This window comes from Anser anser (assembly GCF_964211835.1).
Source record: "Anser anser genome assembly, chromosome: 4".
Classification (NCBI taxonomy): Eukaryota; Metazoa; Chordata; class Aves; order Anseriformes; family Anatidae; genus Anser; species Anser anser.
This window is the reverse complement of record NC_139724.1, coordinates 26,044,310-26,067,900: the sequence shown is the minus strand read 5'-3', so window position 1 is coordinate 26,067,900 and position 23,591 is coordinate 26,044,310. Positions and strand designations below refer to the sequence as shown.

The 23,591-nt window shown below is 37.4% G+C and overlaps 1 protein-coding gene across 11 annotated transcripts in view; it reads left to right on the top strand.

The window, feature by feature from the left end:
- Positions 1-23,591, top strand: part of GALNTL6 (polypeptide N-acetylgalactosaminyltransferase like 6) — a 517,959-nt gene that overhangs the window by 181,332 nt on the left and 313,036 nt on the right. For all 11 annotated transcript variants that reach the window (XR_014583969.1, XR_014583970.1, XR_014583971.1 and 8 more), the window contains one exon: positions 21,572-21,680. Coding sequence is in view for 5 of the 11 variants with exons in the window: in XM_083835052.1 (XP_083691178.1) it covers positions 21,572-21,680 (109 nt within the window). In the remaining 6 variants the exon portion in view is untranslated. The remainder of the gene's footprint in view (positions 1-21,571; positions 21,681-23,591) is intronic.

Below are 23,591 nucleotides of genomic sequence, written 5' to 3'. Positions count from 1 at the left end.
GTCAGCAGCTTACATGTGACAGCTACTCACAGTAGAAATGCTTTCTTGAAACATAGGTCACACTTCTCCAAAGGCAGTTGCAATGCACGTCACAACCTTTGAATGGGTGTGTACAGACATATATCAATCCATCATGCTAAAAAAATGATGATTAAGTAGAAAACAGCTGGCATTCAGAATAAATTAAAGACCATAAAGATTTGCTTCTGTCTACATCCATTTTTGAACGTATTACAACTGCTACACATTTTTGAATGTATGGTAGCTATAATACTTTAGTATTTGTGCTTACGTTATTATACCATTTGTAGAGCTGATATTTCATATAGCAAGTAACAGCAAATTATTAGAAAGATGTTTAGAACTTTAACAGTTCTATCTACTTTCAGTTAATAAACATCCAAGCTATAATTATCAGTACATGGTAAACAATGTAATGACAGGTTTTATTTCTACATCTGCAAAGACTGTTCTATAGATTTTGATTCTTTTTTTTACAATCTTAGAGCTTTTGTTTGTGTTTACTGAATTGAAATGTAGCAAATGATGATGAAAACCGTGTGAATTTACTGCAGGAATAAAAATTTGTGTGCTGCTCAGTGTACTATACACTACCAGTAATGCCTGTAGCCTTTTCAGCAGGCATTTCAAAGATTCAGCATTACTAAACAAGAGAATGAGATGTTTACAATTTTTGTCATGCAGTCAGTTGATTGTATTTTGCCAATATGAAAGAATTTTCTAAAATTTTATGTTTGTAAAATGTACGTGTTAGTGAAATTGGCATACACAATGAGTATTTGACTGTTTTGCATCAATGCTGTCCATGCACTGCTTTTTTTGTATGTAATATCCTAAACTCTTTACTCTGCTATGAATGGAAGCCAACTGTGTGGTGGCCTGCATCCACACTATGCAGTTTCTAGTCTCCAAAGCAGGATGTCTCGATGAGAAACATCTGTTTGGGATGGTCCTTAGAATATGATCATTGCTGAAGCGCACCTAGGCTAGCTGGTAAGATAAAAGCATGACAGAGATCACCGTTAACAGTTCACAGTGCTAAAGAGCTATGTTGCATTGCCTCAAATTACTCCCAGGCACTATTAAATGTATTAGTACAGCTAGAGCCTGTTGCCCTTAATGGGCTGCATGCCACCCTGTCAGAGTATTACCGTTTGTAAAGCAACAAATTACATCAGTTGTCAGTGCTTCTGTGTTGTGCCTTGTTTAGCAATATATCTGTTATCTAAACTTTTTTGATAGATGCCAGCTTTTTCAATACTGATTTGACCTACCAACAGTGCGAATGATTTGTCTTCATGGTTATTCCTTCCCTTGTTGGCTTTATTTTAAGTTATGTTCCCTTTTTTATGACTGAGATGTGTTATGGAAAGTATATTCTGTAATGCGTGGCCTTCCTTTTTTCTTTTTCACAAATAGTACTGCATGGCATTAGCATCGTATTTTCTACAAAGACAGACTGGTGTTTATAGCATTTGTTTTCAGGTACGTTAATTTAATTGCACGCATTATGGCCTTAGTAGGGTGATGTTTTTTCTTGTAAATGATTCGTGGCGAGTCCAGAAGCCAGTTCACTGCATGGTTTCACCAGAGGCAGTCTGAAAGCTCAGGTTTACCACAAGTCACAGAAAATTGACCTCCATCTGTTGTTCCCCAGATTTAATTCACCTCAGGCTTAGCATGTTTCTGAGGTTGCATTTAACAAGTAACTTGAGCAGATGGCCTTCTCTGGATATAGTTTTTCTTTAGTATTCCAAATCACCATTTGGATGACCCTCAGGCCTCAAGAACAACTTTCTGGAGAAAACATTTAAGTTGTGATCTTCCCTTAGTTTCCAGTTCACAAAGCTGATGTCTGAGTTCTGTTGTGATGGTTCTGTGGTTACAGTATTTGCCTTTCTAGCTGACTTTATACTGTTATTACTTCATATTGTATAACAATTAATAGATTTGATTATTATTGTGTTATTAGTTCACATAATATGATGACCCACTTACTTGTATTTCTGTAGATACCATATCTCTCTTTTTCTGGCCAGTTACGGATTTTTTTTTAAAGACACTTGAAACTGGTTTTCAATACTCTTTACCTGGGGAAACAGCAGAGTGTTTTCAGTACAGAATGTGCCAAGGACGCAGCAAGGGCCAAGCAGAGTGGTCGTGTTGTTCCTGACAAAGTCTGCTGACATGGGCCCATAGGTGGGGGTCAGGATCAGGCCCAGTGAAGGGAACCGGGGCTGGACAGGGCTGTGGGGACAAGGAGGCAGCCTGTGGGGTGGGTCTGGGGTCCAGGCCCACAGACAGGCTCAGTTTGGTGGCAGCAGCAGTTGCTCAGGCCAGACCATGCAGCAGCCCAAAATGGTTCCCAAGGGCCAGGACTGGCCCTGTGGTGGCCTCCCTACCACACTCATGGCCACTAGTGGGAAAGGAACATGCTCAGTGTTGTGGGCTCCATGTTTGCTGTGGGCCCATGTAGCCAGGCAGCAGAAGAGCTCAGGGCCCTGGTAAGATTCTAATAAAGGTATGCTGTATGATACAGCTTCTTAGTAAACTGATTCATTCAAAAAACTGTGAAGTGATAAAAGAATGACCAGGACATTATTGTTTGCTATTAAGCTGCATTTTCATAAAGTTTGTACTCAGCGTTCATGAAAAATATTCTTCACATTACATATATATATATATATATATAATCTATTTGGAGAATCACTTTTTAAATATTCATTGATGAAAAGATATATATTATATAAAACCTATGGTAATATATGCACACAAATTCAGAGAAAAATTTTTAGAAAGATTTTTCTGCAGCGAGTCTTCCCTTTCAGCACAAGCATTAGCTATAGAAACCTGGTGATTAATCAAGCATTGATTCAAAGGATGATCCCAGCCTTTAAAGAGATGTAGAAAATGGTAATGGATGAAAAAAGGAGTTACAGCCAGTTGCCACAGAAATTGAATGAAGCTTGAGTTGAATGGATAGCTTTAGATTAATTGCTTATTGGATGAATTGCTTGAGTTTCCCTTGCTACAGATATTGATAAAAGATACAAGTTTGAAATAAAATGATGGTGTTTTTCATCTCAGAAGAGAATGTTAGCAAGAGCTGAAGGGTTTTTCCCCTCTGCTATGGGAAGAACTCTTCCATTGTTGGTTATAACTTCTCTTGAAGGTCCAAGTTCCTCTTCAGGTCAGCTTAAGCAAAGCTATTCTCATTCATATTGAAAACTGTATGCTGAACTGAAACTGTTCAGAAACATTAAAAGAAACTATTCATATACATAGACAAATGTATGTATATGTATATACTTTTATATACTTAAAGCAGTTATGTATGATGCCAAACACAGACTGTCTGATGTAGATGAATACCTGAACATATATTTCACAAGATTTCATTGAATGGCTCGGGTTGGAAGGGACCTTAAAGGTCAGCTAGTTCCCGACTTAAACTGCTCCTGAATGCAGAACACCTGAAGAAAATAAAGCTGTGCATAGGAAAGGTGCATGTGTGCATTCCAGGACGTGATGGAGGAGTTTTCCAAGTTGGGTCATGTCGTGGGGGAGATGTTGCAGCAAACAAGTGATACGCTTTCTGTAGGGTTTGGACATACAGTAGCACTTCTTGACTCCAGAAGTCTATGGGCTTGGTACAGGTAATCGCTGAATTATAGACCTGACAAATGGCAGTATCATGCACGTATTCTTCAGGAAGAGCAGTGTGACATGATGCCTTTAATGACAGTACACTGCAGTGTCACCACCGGTGTCATCAGTGCTGTGTCTGTGTGAGTGAGATAAAGAGGTACTGGGGGGCAGCAGTGCGTGGGTCTTGTTGACTCTGTAAAAGCTGACAGGCCTGCTTAATTACAAGGGTACATAAAAAGGAAATTGTGCCTTATAAAGTTTCTGGACCAGTCATTAAAAAAAAAAAGGGAGCTAAAGAGTTGCTTCTGGTTTGAGGTGTGATGTCTTTCTTGAGGACAAGTTGGAAACTTAGGTGCGTTTTTTTTTTTTTTCTCTGTCTTCAGGGAGATGCAACCTTTCCTATTCATCCACAGAGCTGAATATTTTTTCAGGCATCAACATGTAAATTACTGTTGTGTCTTTCTCCATGGACTTGACAGAGGAAAAGAGGGCTACTGCTTTGACTATGCCTTACTGTTCTGCCTAGTCTAATACATCAGGTATTCTCTGCTTGATTTTTCTCTGCTCTCCCAAAGTGCTTTGGAGGTTACACCAACACTTTCATTAGGTTTTGAAACATTAGCTTTCATCAGCCAGTAGAACTCAGCCTAAACCCTGATCTCGCTTTTGTGTAGGTGCTTGGGAGGAGCGCAAGGGAGGCTTCTATGAACTAGTTCCTTAATTAAAAAAGAAAAATGTTGTTATGACTGTGTCTTGAATTTAGCGCTGGTTAGGTTCTTAGTGCAGTGAAAATATAATTTCCCATGCTGAATGAATGATACTGTTTCATTGCTTATATTTCTTTCCTCATCTGTTTAGACTTAGATTGTAAACATATTTGGGGTAAAACTAGGTTTTGCAGCTGAGCACAGTAGGCTGATGATTCTTAACTAGAGCTCTTAGACACTGTCATGAAACTATCATAAAAGCATAACTACAACTGTTCTAGGTACTGTTACAGAAAAGCTGTCCATGAAAACATTTATTAAAATTTGCTTGCACTCTGAAATTCCATTACATTTTGTTTTGTTTTGTTTTTGTTAGATCTGCAGTTTGTATGAGTGCAGAGGCGTGGCTGTTCAATTTTATGACAAAAACACACCCTTTTTTCTTCTGTTAATATCATTCATGCTGAGCACAGCTAAGAGCGTAAATTCAGTTTCTTCCTTCTCCTTCATATGTACTGGATTTGATTATTCAACTGCAATTAAAGGATTAACTTGTGTAAATTTGGGGAGGCACATGAATATGCACAGGTGTTTCTAGGGACTTTAATTCAGCTGCTCAGAAATGACTGTCAGAGATTTGCTTCATTTAGTGTTTGTGGTGACTTGATCAGCTTTATGTAAGTGATGGGCTTCTTCATTTGGCTATATGCAAGTTCTGAGGGTACAGATATTGACACCTTTCTTCTAAAGTAACATGTAGTGGTGACTTAATATAAATGTGGTGATAAATACTGTAATAAAAGAACCTTACTCTTTAAATACATTTCTGAGATATCTTACAAATCACTATTGAGCTGTTAATATATATTTGTATGGTATGTCTGTCAAGCCATGGTATACCAGAGAGATAATATACCATTCAGAAATGAAAATTTACCATTTAAATGGATGATATGTATTACAAATATGCTGTGCTAGTAACTCAGGTTTTAAAGAATTTTGTCTTTAAAAATAGCCTGGGTACACAATTCTAGTTTATATGTAAAGTTAGGGAGATCTGTAACTTTCAGTTTTGTTTTTTATCTTTGTAATGTCTAGTATTTAATTTTGCCTCACTGTATTCATGTCAAATGTGCTAGACTATGCCTCCAAAAACTGAATCTCTCCCAGGATGGTTTTCGCTCCGTAACTGCAAATCTTCAGGGGTGGTGGAGGAAAGGAGTCTCTTTTTCCTTCTTTTTATTAATATTTTTATTACTACTCCTTCTATAGCTGTCGGCATTGAAGTCTCCAGGACTGGAGACATGAGAGACAAGGATCATCAGGGTGCAGCTATTACTATGGTTTTGTTTGTGCTTATGAATTTGTCATTTTAATGTTTGTCAGCTCTACAAATTGTGCTCAATCCACCCAATGCAAGAGATGTGTGTGGGCCCTCTGTTCGAACGTTATTCTGTTAGGAATACTCCTGTGAATAGGACTACGTACTTAATTACTTTCAATTTCTTTGTGTTTTACATGAAAATTTTGCTTGTGGAAGCGTGCGTTTCTCAATAGCCCTTTTAAAGTGAGGTTTGCTTGAATCTCTCTTTTTCCTCTATTGTATATTCTGGTTTTATGGTATTTCTGTGGTTGTGACCTTTATTAGCTTCCCTAAGTCATAGCTCTCCGATGTTTCACTTAAATGTCTTTGTACCTGAGACCTCACTAATGTTTAATATTCATAGATGAAAAGTGAAATTTAATGTCTCCATGTATTCTAATATATATTAAGCTGACAATTTAATGTGTTTTCTTTTTGACTCCTCTCCAGACCTGAGACATTTTAAAGTTCAGGGGTTTTGTGTATTGAAATATCCGGCTAAGAGAAAAAAGGGACTAATAATATTAATCCCCATAATTGTAACAGTCACTGGTAAAAAGTCAGTTTTTATAGAATAGCTGCTTCATGGTGCTAGCTGAGATAATATCATTTTTTCTCTGTGTCTACATGGCGGTAATTGTCCTGGTTGTAGAGAGAATTGGCCTTTAAGCGAGCCCTGGAGTTTGCCTTGGAGCCACTGAAGCGTAGCTGGATATCGGATCTGTTGGGGAACATAAGGATACCGAGTTCAGCCAAGGCAGCGCAAAGGGAATAAGAGTGTTTTATGTTTATGCACAGGGACTTAGCAAAGGCAGAACGGCGACACTCCTAAGCTCTCAGCCCGGAGGCCTGGTGAGAGCCAGCCTGCAGGAAGACATGAGCATGCTGGGGAGAAAGCCTCTGCAAGGGCCAGGTTAACCAGCACCGCTGCTGTGACCCAGCAGGGGATGGGCAGGAAAGTCTGTTGTCTTGAGTGTACTGGAAAGCCTGCCCTCAAAGGAGGGGGTGATGGAAATGGTCTGTAAAACCAGGCTGCAGCACCTTTTCTCAGAGGTGAGGGCTATGGCAAGTGCAGTACCATTTCTTTGTTCATGGTAGTTCTTGCAGAACTTACACGGCCTGAGCGGAATCAAAATTATTTCATGTATTCATCTGCTCAACACCACAGGAGGACCTCAAGTACAAATTCCTTAGATCCAGTAACTAAAACTTACATTTTCAAACTTAAGTGCTGCCATCAGTAGGAACTATGGGTACTATGAAAATTAGGCTGTTTATATTAATAAGTAAACACATTTAAATCCTTGGCTTTGGACATGAGGCAGGGAGAAATTTTTCAAAATCTATAAAAGCAGTGTTTAGCAAAGGTGGATATAGCTTCTTCTGTCAGAAGAACTGTGATAATTATTTTCAATGTCTTTTTTTTTTTAAATAGTATCTTATGTTTAAGAACTGCTCACGTAGCACACAGCTCCAGACCTATCAATTTGATGTTTATATATTACAGGCAAAAAAAAAAAGTCATAGGAAAGCCGAAGGTCAAATCTTTAAAGTTATGTTTGTGTTACAGTAGCTTACTCTGTTCAATGATGTGTAACCTTAAATTCCTACCAAAAGAGTGGGAGACAAGGAATTAGAAATTAAAACTCAGTGTATCAATCAAAGCTGTTCTTTCACCTTACTTTAATATGCTATTCACATTCTGGCTGTTGATAAAATTAGATTTAATTAATCACAGTACTCCTTTTAGTGAAATATACTGATTGGTTCTGTAATTGAAAACTATTGGCATAAAATGGAAAGGTCAGCTTAAATGGCATTAGACAGAGAAGATAATCTGTTTGTCCAATTTCAAAGTTTTTTGGTTCAGAGGAAAAAAAATGAGGTCATTGTTTGAATTGAAAATAGTTCATTAAAAGTTCTCATAAATGTTTCCTCCTTCCAGTCCTATTCCCATTCTCCCACGTGGGGAAGAGTTTCTGTGCATACCTGAATTCTTTAAATGTGTTCTCACGACTAGAGGAAATATCAGTGCTATTTCAGGCACAAAAGAAGAAGGACAGGACCTATTAGATCATCATTGCTAATAGTTTTTTTTCTGGTAATTTTAAGTATATGAATCCTGTTGAACTTGAGTATCTTTGCAGGTTTGTGACGTAGTTTCATCTTGATTGGCTTAATTACTTATAAACATTTCAGTCATTTGTCCACTTTAAGTAAAGAGAGTTCACTGCTGCTCCATAAAAATGTGTAAGATTGGGTTGGAAATGTAAAGTATGTAACTGCGTAACATGGGTATGTTAGGCGATTTTATTGTCAGTCAGAGAGGCTAAAAGCATATTACAATAAATAACTTAGTCTTTCTTGCTTTCAGGAAATTGATTGCCTCAAGGTACTTGTCTTAGTTCTTTGTCCAGTTAGCATTGATATGGTTTTATTTGCTTTTTTTTTAATAAGCAGTATGTACTTCCCATTCTTAGTCTTACCCAATTACTAACAAAATAATACAGTTTTCTTCAAAGGTTCATATATTCCTGGGGTCAGCAACAAGAGATGAAGAGAAGTTGAAAAAATAAGAGCATTTAGTCAAGAGGAGAGAATAATTTTCCTGTCTATGAAATGTAGCTGCTGGAAAGGAAATACGTTATTCGTGTCCCTGGTGGAAAGAACAAAGAAATAAATGGCTTAAATTACGGCAAGTAATGCAGGTTAGATGAAAGGGGAAGTTTTCTAATTGCAAGAATAATGAAGCATTGAAGTATATTGCCTTGAGAGATTGTGCAGTCTCTGTATTGGAGGTCTGCAAGGGCAGATTAGTTAGATACTTCAAGGAAGCGTTTTAGGCATACCTGGTCCTGTTTTGAGGTAGATTATGTCTCAAAGGAGCGTCCAGATATATTTTCATGATTCTGTGAATGATCATCAGATTTTGCACTTTCATGCGTGACTTAAAATCTGCTATAGTAATGTATTTTTGGCATTTCAAAAAAAAAATTGATAATAATTAGTCATGGCAACAAAACAGGTAGTCTGCTTTTCCTTTGAGAGAACCCAAATTTGATAAATGTGGAGAATGACATTTTGACCTAAGATGTCTTGGTTTTTATTTATGTATGTTAATTATGATTTTGCATGGGCCTTTGTAAGATCATACAGCATGTGGCTATGTATATCGTTTAGTAGCTTTTTCTAAGTTTGTGTGAATTTTCCCTCACAATGAATTATGAGAGGAAGAATAAGTTCAACTTACTCTCCCCATTTTTTCTGTTTACAATTGAGATGTAGAATACAGTTTTGTTGATTTTTTGTAATAGTTGTCTTCTTCAGATCCTACTACTCCAAAAGAAAAATCTTTTTTTTATTGGAATTGAAAAAAATGCAGAGGTTTCACCTAAAAACTGTTGAAACTATACCATCTTCTGTTTGTAAAATAATATCATTCTAACACAAATTATGTATCTGTTACTAGTCTATTATATATGGGATAACCTATTTAAAATGAATAAAGACAATAATTGTAAACAGTTTGTAAGTGAAACAAAACAAAAAGAACTAAATATAAAACTATTAAGAAAAAGTGAATAACGTTGAGTATTGAGCAAGTAGCCTAAGAAGTTGATTAAAATGCTGACATTTTTACTTCTGCTTCCCTGTAAAAAAAAAAAAATAGTATCAATGAAATCCAAGCATATAAAGTAGCTTGAGACTAGTGACTGTATAAAATTCCTCTGCTTAATATCCTTTCTGTGGACTTATTTTTTGTGCACACAATACTTGTCTTCATATATGTGAGGATTGAGCATTTCAAGAAAGGAAGGATATGTCATCTGTTGTTATTCTCACCTTAAAAATGAGGAGAAAAAAAAAGCAACAGGAGCTGTCATAATATCTTAGTATTAAGATTCTTCAGAACTTCTTCAGTGTTAATTAACCTGTTCCAGAAATTAACTGGATTTAGTTAAAGGATCAAAATCTATTCTAGTATATAAAGGCATTCATGGTATCCTAGTGTTATTCTTCAGCTAGTAAGAGATTAAAACCTGTTTCTCATGTGAAAGGAGTATGCTAAACAATGTTTCTCTACCAAATCTTCCTCAATTTACTTTATTTTTACAGAGTTAAAAAACATTTAGAAGAAAGGAAAGAAAGTAAGTGTGGAAATGTGTATGAGATTGGGAATGGAATGAGCTCAGAGTTAAGTAAGATTCAGAAAGCATGATGAGGTGGTAAAAAAAAAAAAAAAAAAAAAACAATGAAATCCACTTTATTAAAACCAGGAGTAAGGGTTGTAGTGCAGCCTGAATAAAATACAATTTCACATGGGCAAAGTAAGTGAAACAGTTTCTCTAAGTCAGCTTAGGAACTGTTTTTTATCTTTTTAAAAAATTGATGAATTTTAGACATCCCATGTGTTCGACCATGAACATGTACAGCCACCTAAAATTGCTTTAGATCCAAATTTCATCATGCTGGCATCAATAGCAAGACTGCCATCAGCCTCAGTAAACCAGGACTGACTTCACACAAAAATTGTCGTGCTTCCAAAGACCTTGGAAGAGGACAGCTTCATACTGTCTTAAGGCTGAAAGCTGAACAAGAATGCATACCTGTCAGTTATGGTTAATCAGCTTTCCCTCTGCAGCAGTCTTTGGAGTTTGACTGAAAATCTCTTAGTGGGAAATTTCTGTCCGATGCTGACATAAGGAAAGATTTCTTTGGGAGAGAGTAACGATACATATAGTGGAGCATCAGAAGCCTACTGATAAGAATTGGCATTGGCATTTGAGCTGATTAGTTTGATTCAAGGTCTTCATTACAATGCAAGATAAAAGTTTGTTTCCAATGTAGGTTCATTACTTCTATTAATCAAAATAGGTTTTGTTTTCTTTAATCTAGTATAACCCAAATAGCAAATTCCAAAATAAGTTATTAATGACACATTTATATGGTATGTTTTAATAAATTCTTGAGCTGATGGATGCAGGAAGGAAGAAGCTCCTAATAGGAACAGTGTTTTTTCTGCAACTTATATTTTTTGCATAAAAGTTTACTTCCTAAAATAGATAATCTGGAGTATTTGTAAACAGGTGAGCCCTATTTGGTGCTCAACAAGACAGTGAAATGTTTTCTTTCTCCATACAAACTACAGATTCCATATGGACATCGCCGAAACCTTTAGTATGCTGCAAATCAATGCTCTTGGAGTATGAATTATTTTGTGGCATGGATCAGGAAAGAACTTCAAAAATACTTTTTAAACATATCTATCTGTCAGTCTATTTTTTTTTGTAAAATGTTCAGTCAACTGTGTAAAGTAAAAAGTTACTGTATTTCACCTATATGAGAGGCTGTTTTGTAGTAAGGTCATTTATCTATAGAGATTAGAATTTAAAGCTCATGAAAGCCCTTATTAAAAAATCTATTACTCTTCTTTTGTAACAATTGAAGAATATGCTTGTAGAAGGCTATTAGCTTTTACAAATACTCTGAGAGGCTAAATTAAGTTTTACCTTATACTGTAGTTAAAAAAATATGGAATATGCTCTCCATTGCTGCAGAAACTCAATTTTTGCAACATATTATTTTTTTATTGCTAAAGCATGCAAGATAGCAAGTTTGCCTAAAATAAGTTTCTGCATCTGACCTTTCTATAACAACCATTCTATTACACCAGAATAAGCCAAAAATCCATTTCTATTGAAAATATTGGTCAGCTTGGGTTATTTTTAAAAGAAAAGTAATAAATGGCAGCTATTCTTTTCTAATATTGCTGGGTCTGCTGGGTCAGAGGTATCAGATTTGCTGCAAGGCTGTTATCAGCTGTACCACAGAGGTTTGAAGAAAGTTACATTCATGAATAAAATGAAATTTTTGAGAAGTACAAGGTGCGCCAAAGGGAAAAATAGAAAACGCTTCTGAAATATTGTTGCATGAGACAACAAAGTTGAAGTATTCTCATTAAAGACTACCTGACTGTACTTTAATTGCTTGATTCTGTACAGTTTCTAAAATGTTTTCAGTACTTTGTGAGTATTAAAGGATAAGAGAGGATGAACTTTTAGTATAGGAAGTTCAAAGGTAAATGATTTTAGATGTATGTTAGCATAAGAAAATATGGCTATCCATCCCCATTGAATGGATACCTCAAAGTGGGAAACAATTTCGTGCTTAAAACACCTGACACTTGAATTCTACAAAACCACTTTGTGTCTTGAGTTGCTGAAATGGCTAATACAAAACAGCATGATTCTTTCCATAGTGAAAATGTACAGACATTATTCTAAACATGAGGAAAAATATGCTTATCTGAAAAATCTGTTAGCAATAAGCTATATCTTTATTACTCATCTTTGCAATATTGCAAGCTGCAGGTAGTCAAAAAATTAAACAGCCCCTAAACAGTAAATAGATCTCTCTCTCCCACCTTCTCTCTCCCCTGTTTTTAAATGACATTTTAAGAGTTAACAAAATTATTAACAGCCTGATTCTTTGGCATGGACATTGGTCTTTATTTGTTGATTTTTTTTTCATTGGTTTGAAGAAGAAGAGAAAGCTTGTTTATATAAAGTACATACTTACAATTTCTTGTAACTGTGTGACAGGTTTAAAAATAATTAATATCTATCATATAATTAATTCAGGAATTATTCACAGTTGTCCTTGACATTGTTCATTGGAAGGGTCTTAATAATCTTTACTTCAAAAACTAAGCAATAGTCATATTGGCAAAAGTCCTGCTGACTATCTTTGAACCCTTTTCATGTTTTTTTGAAGTAAAAATAAATTGTGAAAGAGGCACTCATTAAAAGCAAGCAGCATTAAAGTAACTTCAGGTATGATTTTAAAGCTGCTGAAAATTAATAATAAAGTACGGATGTAGACTTTCCTGCAAGGTTACCCTGTTGTGCTGGGAAAGCACTCTTTCTTGACTTTGGCAAGTGCAAGAAGGAAATGAATTGGTGAATCGGCACGCTATCAATGTGTGGTTCAGTTCATTTGGAGCTGTCGTAGGAGCTCATGTTATTTTAGTTTGGTTTCTTTTCGCAAAGTTGGAATTGAGACAAGTGAAAATAAAACATTAAGAAAAGATTGTTTTGGGTGTTGTTTTAATTATTGAGCAAATCTGTCAGCAGCCTAGATCACCAGGCAGAAAGAGGTGGGAGTTGCTTTCTCTGATGAATATTTTTTGTTATCCCATCAGTGCAGATCCTACCTCCTGTCCTGTAGTCATGTAGGAAGCCAGACTTCACTGCTAGGCTTTGTAGGTCACAATTCATGGTGTTCGGGTTCAGCAGGTACACATGAGTCCAAATTCCTATGGAATTTGGTGCTTTTTATGTCCTTCCCACAGAACGGACCATACCCTCATCCCTCTCCTAAAGGGCTGGAGTGTCTGTCTCACAGGGAGAAGCTGAGGGCTGGCTCTGTTTAGCTTTAGGAAGATAAGGGTCAGGGGCATGGTATCAGTAGGTATAAACACCTGGAACTGGGGGAGCCAGACCTTTCTTAGTTGTACCAAGTGAAAGGGCACTGTCTGAAATACAGAAAAATCTGGTTAGACATGCTCTGATGCGCTCTTCTGTCCCAGTCAGCTGCATTGTTTGGGGGATTTGAATACTTTAGCCTGCGTTCCCTGAATGATTCCTAGCAGTCAGGAAATACAAATTTCAACTTTCTGGTTGCTTCTTTTTTATAATAATAAGAGATGCTAGCATGTAATTTGTTGTTCATATGACAGAATAGATGAAATTGCCCTGATCCTTTTAGTGAGGTGATAAAGAATATTTTAGAAATGTTACATGTTGAAAGAAATGAGAGAAATAGATAGAGACATATACATGTTGGGCCTACCCTCCTATATATCACAGTGGAAAAGCTTAGAATTTTCCTTGGGGTATCACCTGATGTATTCAACATAGGAGTTCATGAACCATTTTCCTGATAACTTTTAAAATATATTTGTTTAAAATTGTTTCCTGAATGACAGTGCGTACCACAAGTTCTTCATAGAGGAATGATGTATGCAAGACCGTATTAGCGCTAAAGAAGCTGTTAGTCTTCTCATCCCAATGTATGTTCTTAGGCATCTGCAGTCTTCCACAGTTTGACATGATAAATCAAAACTCTCCAGTAGGCAAATGCGTCCTTACAGAGTTCTCATACACCCATTGCTCAAGCATCTGTCCAGTGGGTCAATAAATAGGAAGTTGCGATGTTTTTAAAACCCATGTTATAGCTTTTTTTTTTTTTCTGCACATTTGTGACTTCATCAATATAACTGTAGTGCAGCAATAACAACTTTTATACCCATCTATAAAATTTCTCAGTAATGAAATGCTTGGGGAGTTTGGCATTTTCTAAATAACCTTATTAACAACTTCAATTTTGAATTTATGGCATGATGTTACTGGCTTGTCCATGATACTCTAGAACCTAAAAGCACAGAAAGTGTGATGTAAGTGTTTCAGAAATGGAATAACCTTGAGTTATTCAGATGTTGCAGAGTAAATCAAGTGCTGCCCTTTTTTTGATGTGCTGGGCTAATTATTTCAACTAATGTAAATGTCAGTGCAGTGAACACTTATTTGCTGTCGCATAACAAATAGATGGCACGGGAAATCTGAGCATATGAAGAAATTTATCATATCCTCAACTCTATATTGTATCGCTTCAAGTCAAGGATTTAGATGGTGATTTATTTTCATATTTTGGGAAAAAAAGTTTTAAGTTTACTTAAAAATACAGTAAAAAATAAAATTAAGTAATTAAAAAGCACTAATTATGCATGGATCTGTTCTGATTTTTTCTTCTCATTGAAGGATTCTGAGCATTAGAGCCTTTGCCACCTTCTCTTGTTAGCAAATACTAGTTGTCTACATTTTACTGCACTACTGCATTTTACTGCATTTGCTTCATCCTAGCATCTTGCAGCCTAATGAGTGTACCCAGCTTGAGGGCAGTTGTTTGCTTGATGTGTGCGTTTGGGCGTGTGCTGTAGAAGGAGGTCCCTCCAGTGAATGTCCCTCCAGTTCTCCCCAGGCATCTCCTGTGTGTCCCCGAAGTGCTGCCCCCACAGGCAGCAGTTTTGGAAGGCGATGGCTGGCCAGCAGCAGTGTGGGACCACCTGGAACCATCCATGAGCATTGCTGGTTGCTCTGTCAGGAAGGGCAGCTGCTGCCCACCACCCACAGCCCACCCCAGTACCTGCTGCAGCCATCGACCCCTCATAGAGGGACAAAATCCTGGAGAAGGACCCTGAGAAGCATGTAACCTGTGGGTTCACAGCTATCAGCAGGCATTTTCAAGCTGTGCACTGCCTGCTCCTGGTATGTTTAGAGAAGATCACGGTGGATCCAAAGCACTAGACTTAATACTTACGTTTTATGGTGATGGGAACTTCGTAGGCGCTTAATGACTGTATTGTCCCTATTCACTCTGCATAGTGCTTCTGTACAGATCTCAGTTATACATAGGCAGTTCAGATGTGAGACCTTTTTCATTTGTTAGTCTAATGCTGAAGAGTTGCAGGGAAGGAGAGCCACACATGCAATGGTCGGAGATTAAGCATAAAGGCATAGGGATGGGATAGTGTGATGTTTGGATTTTATTTTTTTTTGCTAGATCAGGCTGCCTTGTAGCAAGCACCTCCTTAGGGGAAATAGCATTTTAGTTTTTATCCTGAATTTCCTCGGCTTGTCACTGCACCAGTGTGGATGCTGCTTGTATGTGGAAGTGGGAGAGCCTTTGACTTCAAATTTTGGGTGATATAGTGCTAACATTTCACTTTAATAGTCTTGTGCTAAAATTTAGCATAAGAAAAAAAGGGAAATCTTCAGGACTAAGTAGTTTTCATGACTGTTCCACCTATTGGGAAGGAAGCCTCATGAGAATGTCTGTGTTCCTATGCTTGTAATGATAGCAGAACTGAAATTTAGAAAATGGACACCTTGCGATTTTGGAGCTGATTTATAATATACGTATGGTGGTATATCCAATGATACCACCACTTTGAAAAACAATCCTTACCTTTATTCTGATAACTGAATGAATTTCATTGCTCAATGAATTTTCTGTTTTTGTTTGTTGGTTGGTTTTTTTTGTGTGTGTGTTTTTGTTTGTTTTTCTTTTTGTCTAGTTCAATCGCAGTAGTTGGACAGGGCTTAGCATGGTGGTAGGAAGAGGGGAAAAATAACAAATTGTCTTTTTTACGCAACACTGTTTACGAACACTATACAGAATCTTTTATTTCAAGAATGAAGGTGAATCAGACAGTGGTTGCCTTTATTCTACTGTTGAAACATCCCTGAAAATGTCTAATGTCAGTGCTTCTATGCCACGTTTCTTTCCCATGTGCATCTTTCCTGAGCAGGAACAAGTGCCTATGTTCTATGTAAGATTATTTCCTGAAATTCATTATACAATTGGAAATGGTTATGCTGATCAGCTTTAATGATGTTTTGTTAATGCAGTAGTTGCTTGTATATTGGTGTTCAGCAAAATAACCCTAGAGCTAGTGAGTAAATCCTCAGGCTCAAAGTGAATCTGTAATTATCTCTTGTATTTTTTAGAAAGGTGCATTTCCACTGATATGTCATCTTCCTTTGCCTGAGACCCCTTTAATTGTCTGTCTCCTCAGAGTGAAATTAAAAATAAATGAGTTATTCAATGAAGGCACTTGTTTCTGAGTTTGAGCTTTCAAATGTCACAACAGAGAAGCTTTTTTCCCTATGAGGAATCTAATAGTCTGTGAGCAAGATTTTTTTGATAATTGTGCTATTTTTTGGGCTCATCGTATTCTCTGTAATTGAACCAGATGTTGAATCTTCTCTAGAGGAGAAGGATCTTCTGAGTCTATGTAGTATTTTATCAGTCTTGCATCCCTAAAGGTTTGAGGTTAATGTAAAAATGAAATAGTAAGGCAGATGTTGTATGCAATGTTGCTGTAGGTGGGTAATCCCTCTTGGTCCGAAACACTTAAAAATGTGCAACTCACAGCTGCATACTAGTTGTAACAAATGGTTGGATGATAAATTGTTGTAGGATTTTTTTGACATCCAGTCACAATCCAGCTCTTTGTATGCAGAGTGACTTTCACTATTTTAATAGTGTTGCAATGATAAAAAACAGTTCTTAAATTCAAGAGGCTAAGGGCTGTAGAGACAGATTGCACTATTTGTGAGTAACTTACAGAAATGTTTTGGAGGGGAAAACCCTGAACATGTTTCAGCTTGTCTTCTCTGCTGGTTTCTCATTTCCATATAATAATGTATCACTAAAGAATATGTGTAACTAAAACTTTGGTTAAGAATTGTTTCACAAGCCAGTAAGCAATTAGTCACTAAATCCAAGAAGGCAGTAGTGATATTTAATATGACTAAGTTGAGTGCTTTTTGCTTTTGAGCACTACTGTGAATCTGTGGCCTGATTTTTTGAGGCGAAGGAATTTCATGTGATTTCATTTGGTATATTCACAAAAGAGAAAAGTATTTTAAATATATAGGAATCCAGTTTGCATTGGTCAGACCTTGAACTTAACCGTGGCTGTCTATCTGAAAGGACACCTAAAACAAAAGCCGATCAGGAGGGCCATGGGAAATCTGGTTGTGTAGGAGCACCTTCAAAACTCATGACTCAGGTAGGCACTCCAACTACACTGCTTCTGTGTTAGGGTGAAGTGCTTTTGGGTGCCTGGTCCTCTTTTCTTATACTCTGGTTTCCACTGGAAAGAAGCCCTGCTGCATATTTGGGGAGGAACCATAAAGTTCTCCAGTCTTACCATGCCTTAGTGCCTCAAGCATACCAAAGAGTATTCTTGCCTTTTGGTGTACACGCAGTTACAGAAGTGTAGACTAAAATTTTACACCAGTGTTGCCGTGTTGTTGCTGTTTAGCTGTATGAGAAGTGGGAACATGCAAATACCCAATATGTGTTCTCCAGCATACCTTGTCTCCCATGATCTGTTGCTCAGTAGTTTGCTTAGCCACAGATTAATAATCCTTGTTAAATTTTTCATTCATGGGCTTGAACACAATGTTATTTGATTATTTCTTTAAATGTCTAATCCCAAATTTATGCTGGAGGTGTTGGATAGCATGAATTTTTAATCATCGGTCTGGCTGCATTAATCCTAAAGAAAGGCAACAAAAGGTATTGCTCATTTTAGCATTTATATTTATGCTGGGTGGCCAATGTTACTTCACTTTAGCCTATCAGTTTATGGTAGAATATGTGTTCAGTGAAAATTCAGATAATCAGGGTCTGTTAACACATCTGTAGTGGGTTTACGTGGCAAGGTTTTGGTAGCTGGGGGCTATAGGGGTAGTTTCTGTGAGAAGAATCTAGAAGCTGCCCCATGTTAGATAATGGCCCAGCTGGTGGCCTGAGCCAAGCCAATAAGTGATGTTGTTTTGTGCCTCTGTGACAGCATATTTAAGACAGGGAAACAAACAAACAAAACAGACAGCCAAACCAAACCAAAAACAAACAAACAAAAAAACGCTGCCACGCAGCATCTGGGAGAGAGAGAGGAATGAGAAACAGTCTTGCAGGCGCCAAGGTTAGTGAAGAAGGAGGGGGAGAGGTGCTCCAGGCGCCAGAGCAGAAGTCCCCTGCGGCCTATGGTGAGGACCATGGTGAAGCAGGCTGTCCCCCTGCAGCCCATGGAGTACCACGGTGGAGCAGGGTTCCACCCTGCAGCCTGTGGAGGAGACCGCGGTGGAGCAGGTGGATGTGGCCTGGAGGAGGCTGCGGCCCATGGAGAGCCCTTGCAGGAGCAGGCCCCGGGCCGGAGCTGCAGCCTGTGGAGAGGAGCCCATGAAGGAGCAGGGGTTCTGGGGGGAGCTGCCGCCCGTGGGGGACCCAGGTTGGAGCAGTTTGCTCCTGAGGGATGGACCCCGTGGTATGGAGCCATGTGGGTGCAGTTCTTGAAGAGCTGCTGCCTGTGGGAAGCCCCTGCAGGATCAGTTCGGGAAGGACTGCATCCCGTGGGAGGGACCCCACGTGGAGCAGGGGCAGACAGTGACTGTGAAGGAGTGGCAGAGATGAAGCGATAGGGACTGACCGCAGCCCCCATTCCCCTGCACTGCTCAAGGGGAGGAGGTGGAAGAGGGCGGAGGGGGGTAAGGCGTTTTTGGTTTCTTTCCTTTGTTTCTCACTTCTCTAACTTGTTAGTAATAGGCAATAAATCTTACTGTCTCCTTATGCTGAGTCTGTTTTGCCCATCACGATAATTGTTGAGCGATCTCCCTGTCCTTATCTCAACCCTTGAGCCCTTTTCATCGTATTTGCTCCCCGTTCCTCTTTGAGGAGGGGGAGTGAGAGAGCGGTTGTGGTGGAACTTGGCTGCCCACCTGAGTAAAACCACCATTTTACATCCTGTATTATGAAGTGACTTCGTATTCAGCTACTCAGAACTCATCTTGAGATTGACCATGGGATGTGCTGCAGTTCTGTCTTTTGTGTATTTGCAAGCAGCAACATTATCAAGGAATCATGGCCTAGCCATTACAGGAGGCAGTTAGTCCATGTATAACAAAACACAAGTTTGATACTTACGACATACTTATGATGTATCCAACACTGTACTTTAGGGTTTGTTTGTTACCTGTTTCTTCCTAGGGCAATGTAGCTTTTCAAACATTTGAGCCACAGCAAGACTTCAGTTTGCTATTTCATAGTATTTGGATTTATATTTATCCTTTTGCTAGATTCATTTTAATGAATTTATTTACTTAAGTATATTATGTTTGCAAGAGGGCCCTGTAGTACATTAGACTTGTAAATGTTATCAGGTAAAGTAACTACAAGTAATTAATATTTTTTAAGAGTATTGCATCAAAATGCAAATAGGCAACAGGAAACCAGCTGCTAACTGTACTACTCAGCTTCCTTTCAGAGTGCTGCAAGTTTGCTATTTAAATCGCTGTTTTCAGGGAAAGGGACCAGCACGGGAATAAATTGTCACAAAAGTGAAGTTTATCATGCTTTTGATAGTTCTGATAGTCTTGAATTCTTACAACCAAGAGATTCACACTGGCTGTACACATGTTGAGAAGAGGCAGAAGTTTAACTGAAGTCAATCTGTCTGTGCCTCACTTTTAAAAGAGCCAGTTAATTTGCTTTGAAGTGGCTAATTTAGGAAGCTGGGCTCAAGAATCATGTATAACTCCGTTCTACCTTGTGTTTCTGACTTTAAGAAACAAGCTGCTTAATGTTACCATTTGAACGTTATCATTATTTGTACACAAGAATTATTGAAATTAATGAGTTCATTTTGAGGCCATGAAAGGTTGGATGAAATAGTTTTATCAGAATATCTTTAGTTCTTCAGTTCTTCCAGGTATGAACCTCTGATATATGTTAAGACATGAAAAAAAAAAATGTTTTCTTGGAATACATCTGCCAAAGTTGCAATAGAGGAGTGAACCCAGGCTGGATTTTATTTCAGTAATATGAAATGTAGGTTACCAACCTTCGATATTAAAATTAAAAAAGTAGGTCATGTTAACAGAATAAGATTGTTGTTTCTCAGTAACTCATTTGTTTGGTTCACATGCTTCATACATGAAGAAGCATCGTACATTCAGAGCATCACTCTTACATGTGCCTGAGATTTTTGTTGAGATTTCAAGATATTTCTCAGAAGAAGACTGATCAAATGTTGTTTCCCCAGAATTGCTTTGCAAGTGTGTTTTCACACATCCTTTGAACATGCTTAACAGCATTTGTAACATGCATTATACATATGCCCTTCATTCTGCACAGTGTGCTGGTTCAAACCTAGGATTAACAGAATAAGATTTTCTCTGTTACTCGTAAGCAGCAACAAATCGCTTCTTCTCTTTCTTCAGCACAGATATGGTAAATCATCTCTTGTTTGTTTATCAGAATTTGCTACACTTTTTTAAACCACATTTTTCATAAATTAAGTGTTTAGAAAATGGCAAATGTTACTTGAAACCTTCTGCAGCCTTGTGATACTTCTTACAGATCTAAATTTTGTTTACTTCTAATGGTATTTTTTTATTTTTGTTAAAATACCAGCATTTGGCAGAAAGAATGAGGAAAAAAGAAAAAGTTTTCAAAGCTCTGGAAAGTTAATTTGTAAGCTCTTCTTAGCTTTACCCGGGAAATTGGAGTCTGGAAAGCAAAAGCTGCATGTTGCATGCATGCTTCTTTTTTGGTTTGCTAGTTGTGTTTGTGTTTTTTTGGGGGGGAGGAAGGGGGGGGCTTGGGGGGGGGGGTGGTTGTTGTTTTTTTGTCTCTTACCACACATACAGATATACTGATTTGAAAGTGCCTTGGGGGTCTCTACATTCTGCCTCTCTAAGGCAGTGGGTCTGGCCTTATATGAATAGCAATAACTCATGATTGGCTATTCCAGGAAAATCCAAAGCTAAAGGGGAATGTTGGGAGGTGCTGAGTAACTATAACTCCAGTCTTGTAGAAATGAGAATTTAACTCCCAAAAAATCGAGGTACTTCTTGAGTTGAAGAATGAGGCGTTTTTGACAGCCTGCTGTTTTAGTGGTCCATTTAACGTCCATAAACTTCTTGTGTAGTAGCCATAGCAAGACGCTAATAGAAATATTACGGATGTGTTTGACATACTTAAATTAATAACTTAGTTAACATCTAAATTCATAGTTTTCTCACAGTATTTAGAATAGTAGCTTCATTTTCCACAGTCAAGGCTCAATATTTGCACTGGATAGACTGAATGTTTTGCTCACTAATGCCATATTATATATGTTGATCTCTAATAATGCAAACAATACATGTATGTGCATATTTATTTGTGGTTTTTTTTGTTTGTTTATTTGCTATTTTTGCAGACAGTTCCATTGGGGCTGGGAGATGGACAGCTGTTCACCTGGACTGATGGCTTGAAAAGGAAGGACTGGCATGATTATGAAAGTATTCAAAAAGATGCCATGCGTTCAGGTATACTTAAGTTCAGAGCAAATTTAAGTGGTTTATTCATTTTTTTTTCCCATATGATTTTCTTTCTCTTAAGTCAGCTAAAAAGAATCATAACAGTCTGTATTTGCAGCATGTCACAAGGATTGATAATGTTCTGAACTGAGGGGTCAGAACAAACAAACATCCTATCTCTGAAAACAGCTAAGTGAAAACAAAAATGTGTTGAATGCTACTAGCTATGTAATGATTGCATTTAGGAAATGGGCAAAAATATTAACAGAATATTTTTCATGTTGAAATCAGTTGTGATACTGTAAAAAAAGTAGCAAAAGTGTTGGTTTCCAAACAAAGGGACGTATGTAGCAACTGCAGCTGAGTTGTCTTTAAATCAGTGGAAAAAATCTGAGCCCGGTACCTATAACTGTCAAGAATATCCAGGGTTACGTTAGGAACAAATTTTGACCCTATTGCCATTGTTGAACTCCAATCTTTTAGTCGTACTTAGGCTAAAGCTACTTCATTCTGACAGTCTAAAATGATGTGAAAATGGAAGCAAATTGTATTTGCAGATGCACTGAAGGACACTTGGTTACATTGAGTAATATAATTTTAATGTACCTTTATGTACTGTAGGACATATGTGCAAACAAAGGTTTGTGTTACTCGTTCTGTCTTAGGAGCATGTTCAGAGTTAAATCTTTCTTTTGTAATATAATTTACAGCTATTCAGAATAAGATGAATTAAATTAAAAGGAAAGGAAGGGAAACAGCAGTTAAATTGCACCTTAATCAGTGTCTGAAAGTCATTTTACAAAGGCCAATCTACTATTATAAAATGAATCATGCTGTCTTGATCCAACTGTCAGAAGATAGCCAACACCTCCCCCCAAATACTGAATCCAATTGACAGAGTCGTAGTATTTTGTGAGTACTTCATTTTGGGAGGTCTTGAGCCACTAAAATATTTCAAGTGCAGATTAATTTTATAAACCGTTTTTTCCTTTCTCTTTTGAATATTTTTGGTCACTAACTAAAAAAAATGATCCTTCCCTTCTACATGTTCTTAGGAGGAAACAATGTGGGGGGAGGGTTGAAGATATTTTAGGCATTTTAGGATTTGACAGATCAGTGTTAACTTTGTTCCAAATTACATACAGGATTAGCGCTTATTCCAACTGTATGTAGAATGACAAGTATCTAAGAGAATGCACAAACTAGAAGCAGCATATATGTAGAAACTTGTAGAGATGTAGGGAATGTCATGTTTGGAATGTGGACCTTTTTGAGAGTAGTGCACTGACATTTTGGCAATGGACTTTTGATTCTTGAATATTTAACGTGAACCCATGTGTTTTGGAAAATAAATGAAAATACTTTTGATTATCTGATGGATAGCTGTAGCATTACCTTTGTAATGCAAGCTGTTGCATGGAGTTGACTAAGAAATTAGCAAAACATGTTATGTGGCATTGTCCTACTTGGGCATTCTACTGCGGTTATAATTTAACAAGTGTGTGGGTATTTTACCAGTAAACTTATTTCCTTGAGAAAAATAATGTATTAAATTCTTCTGACTTATGTTTTTATTGGTTTCCTGAGTGTTTGCTGAGTCTGAACATCTTAAAAATCTTTTTAAGAAATTGTGTCATTATTCATTACATTAAACTAACTTTTAATGTTTTGTTGTTGAAATCACAATATAGTAATGCAACTGCCAAGGTAGAGTACAGAAGTATCTCTGTGCACTCTTTTAGGACATTCTATATAATTTCTGTCCATACTAGCAAACCAAAATTTTGAAATCAACTTTTAGTTAAAAATTACTTAGAGAATAAGCTCTACAATCTGAAGGCATGAAAATAACACCAGTGGAAGGTCTTCTCAGGTGATGTCAGAAAAGGCAGTCAGTGGCAATTACACAGAAATGAGGAG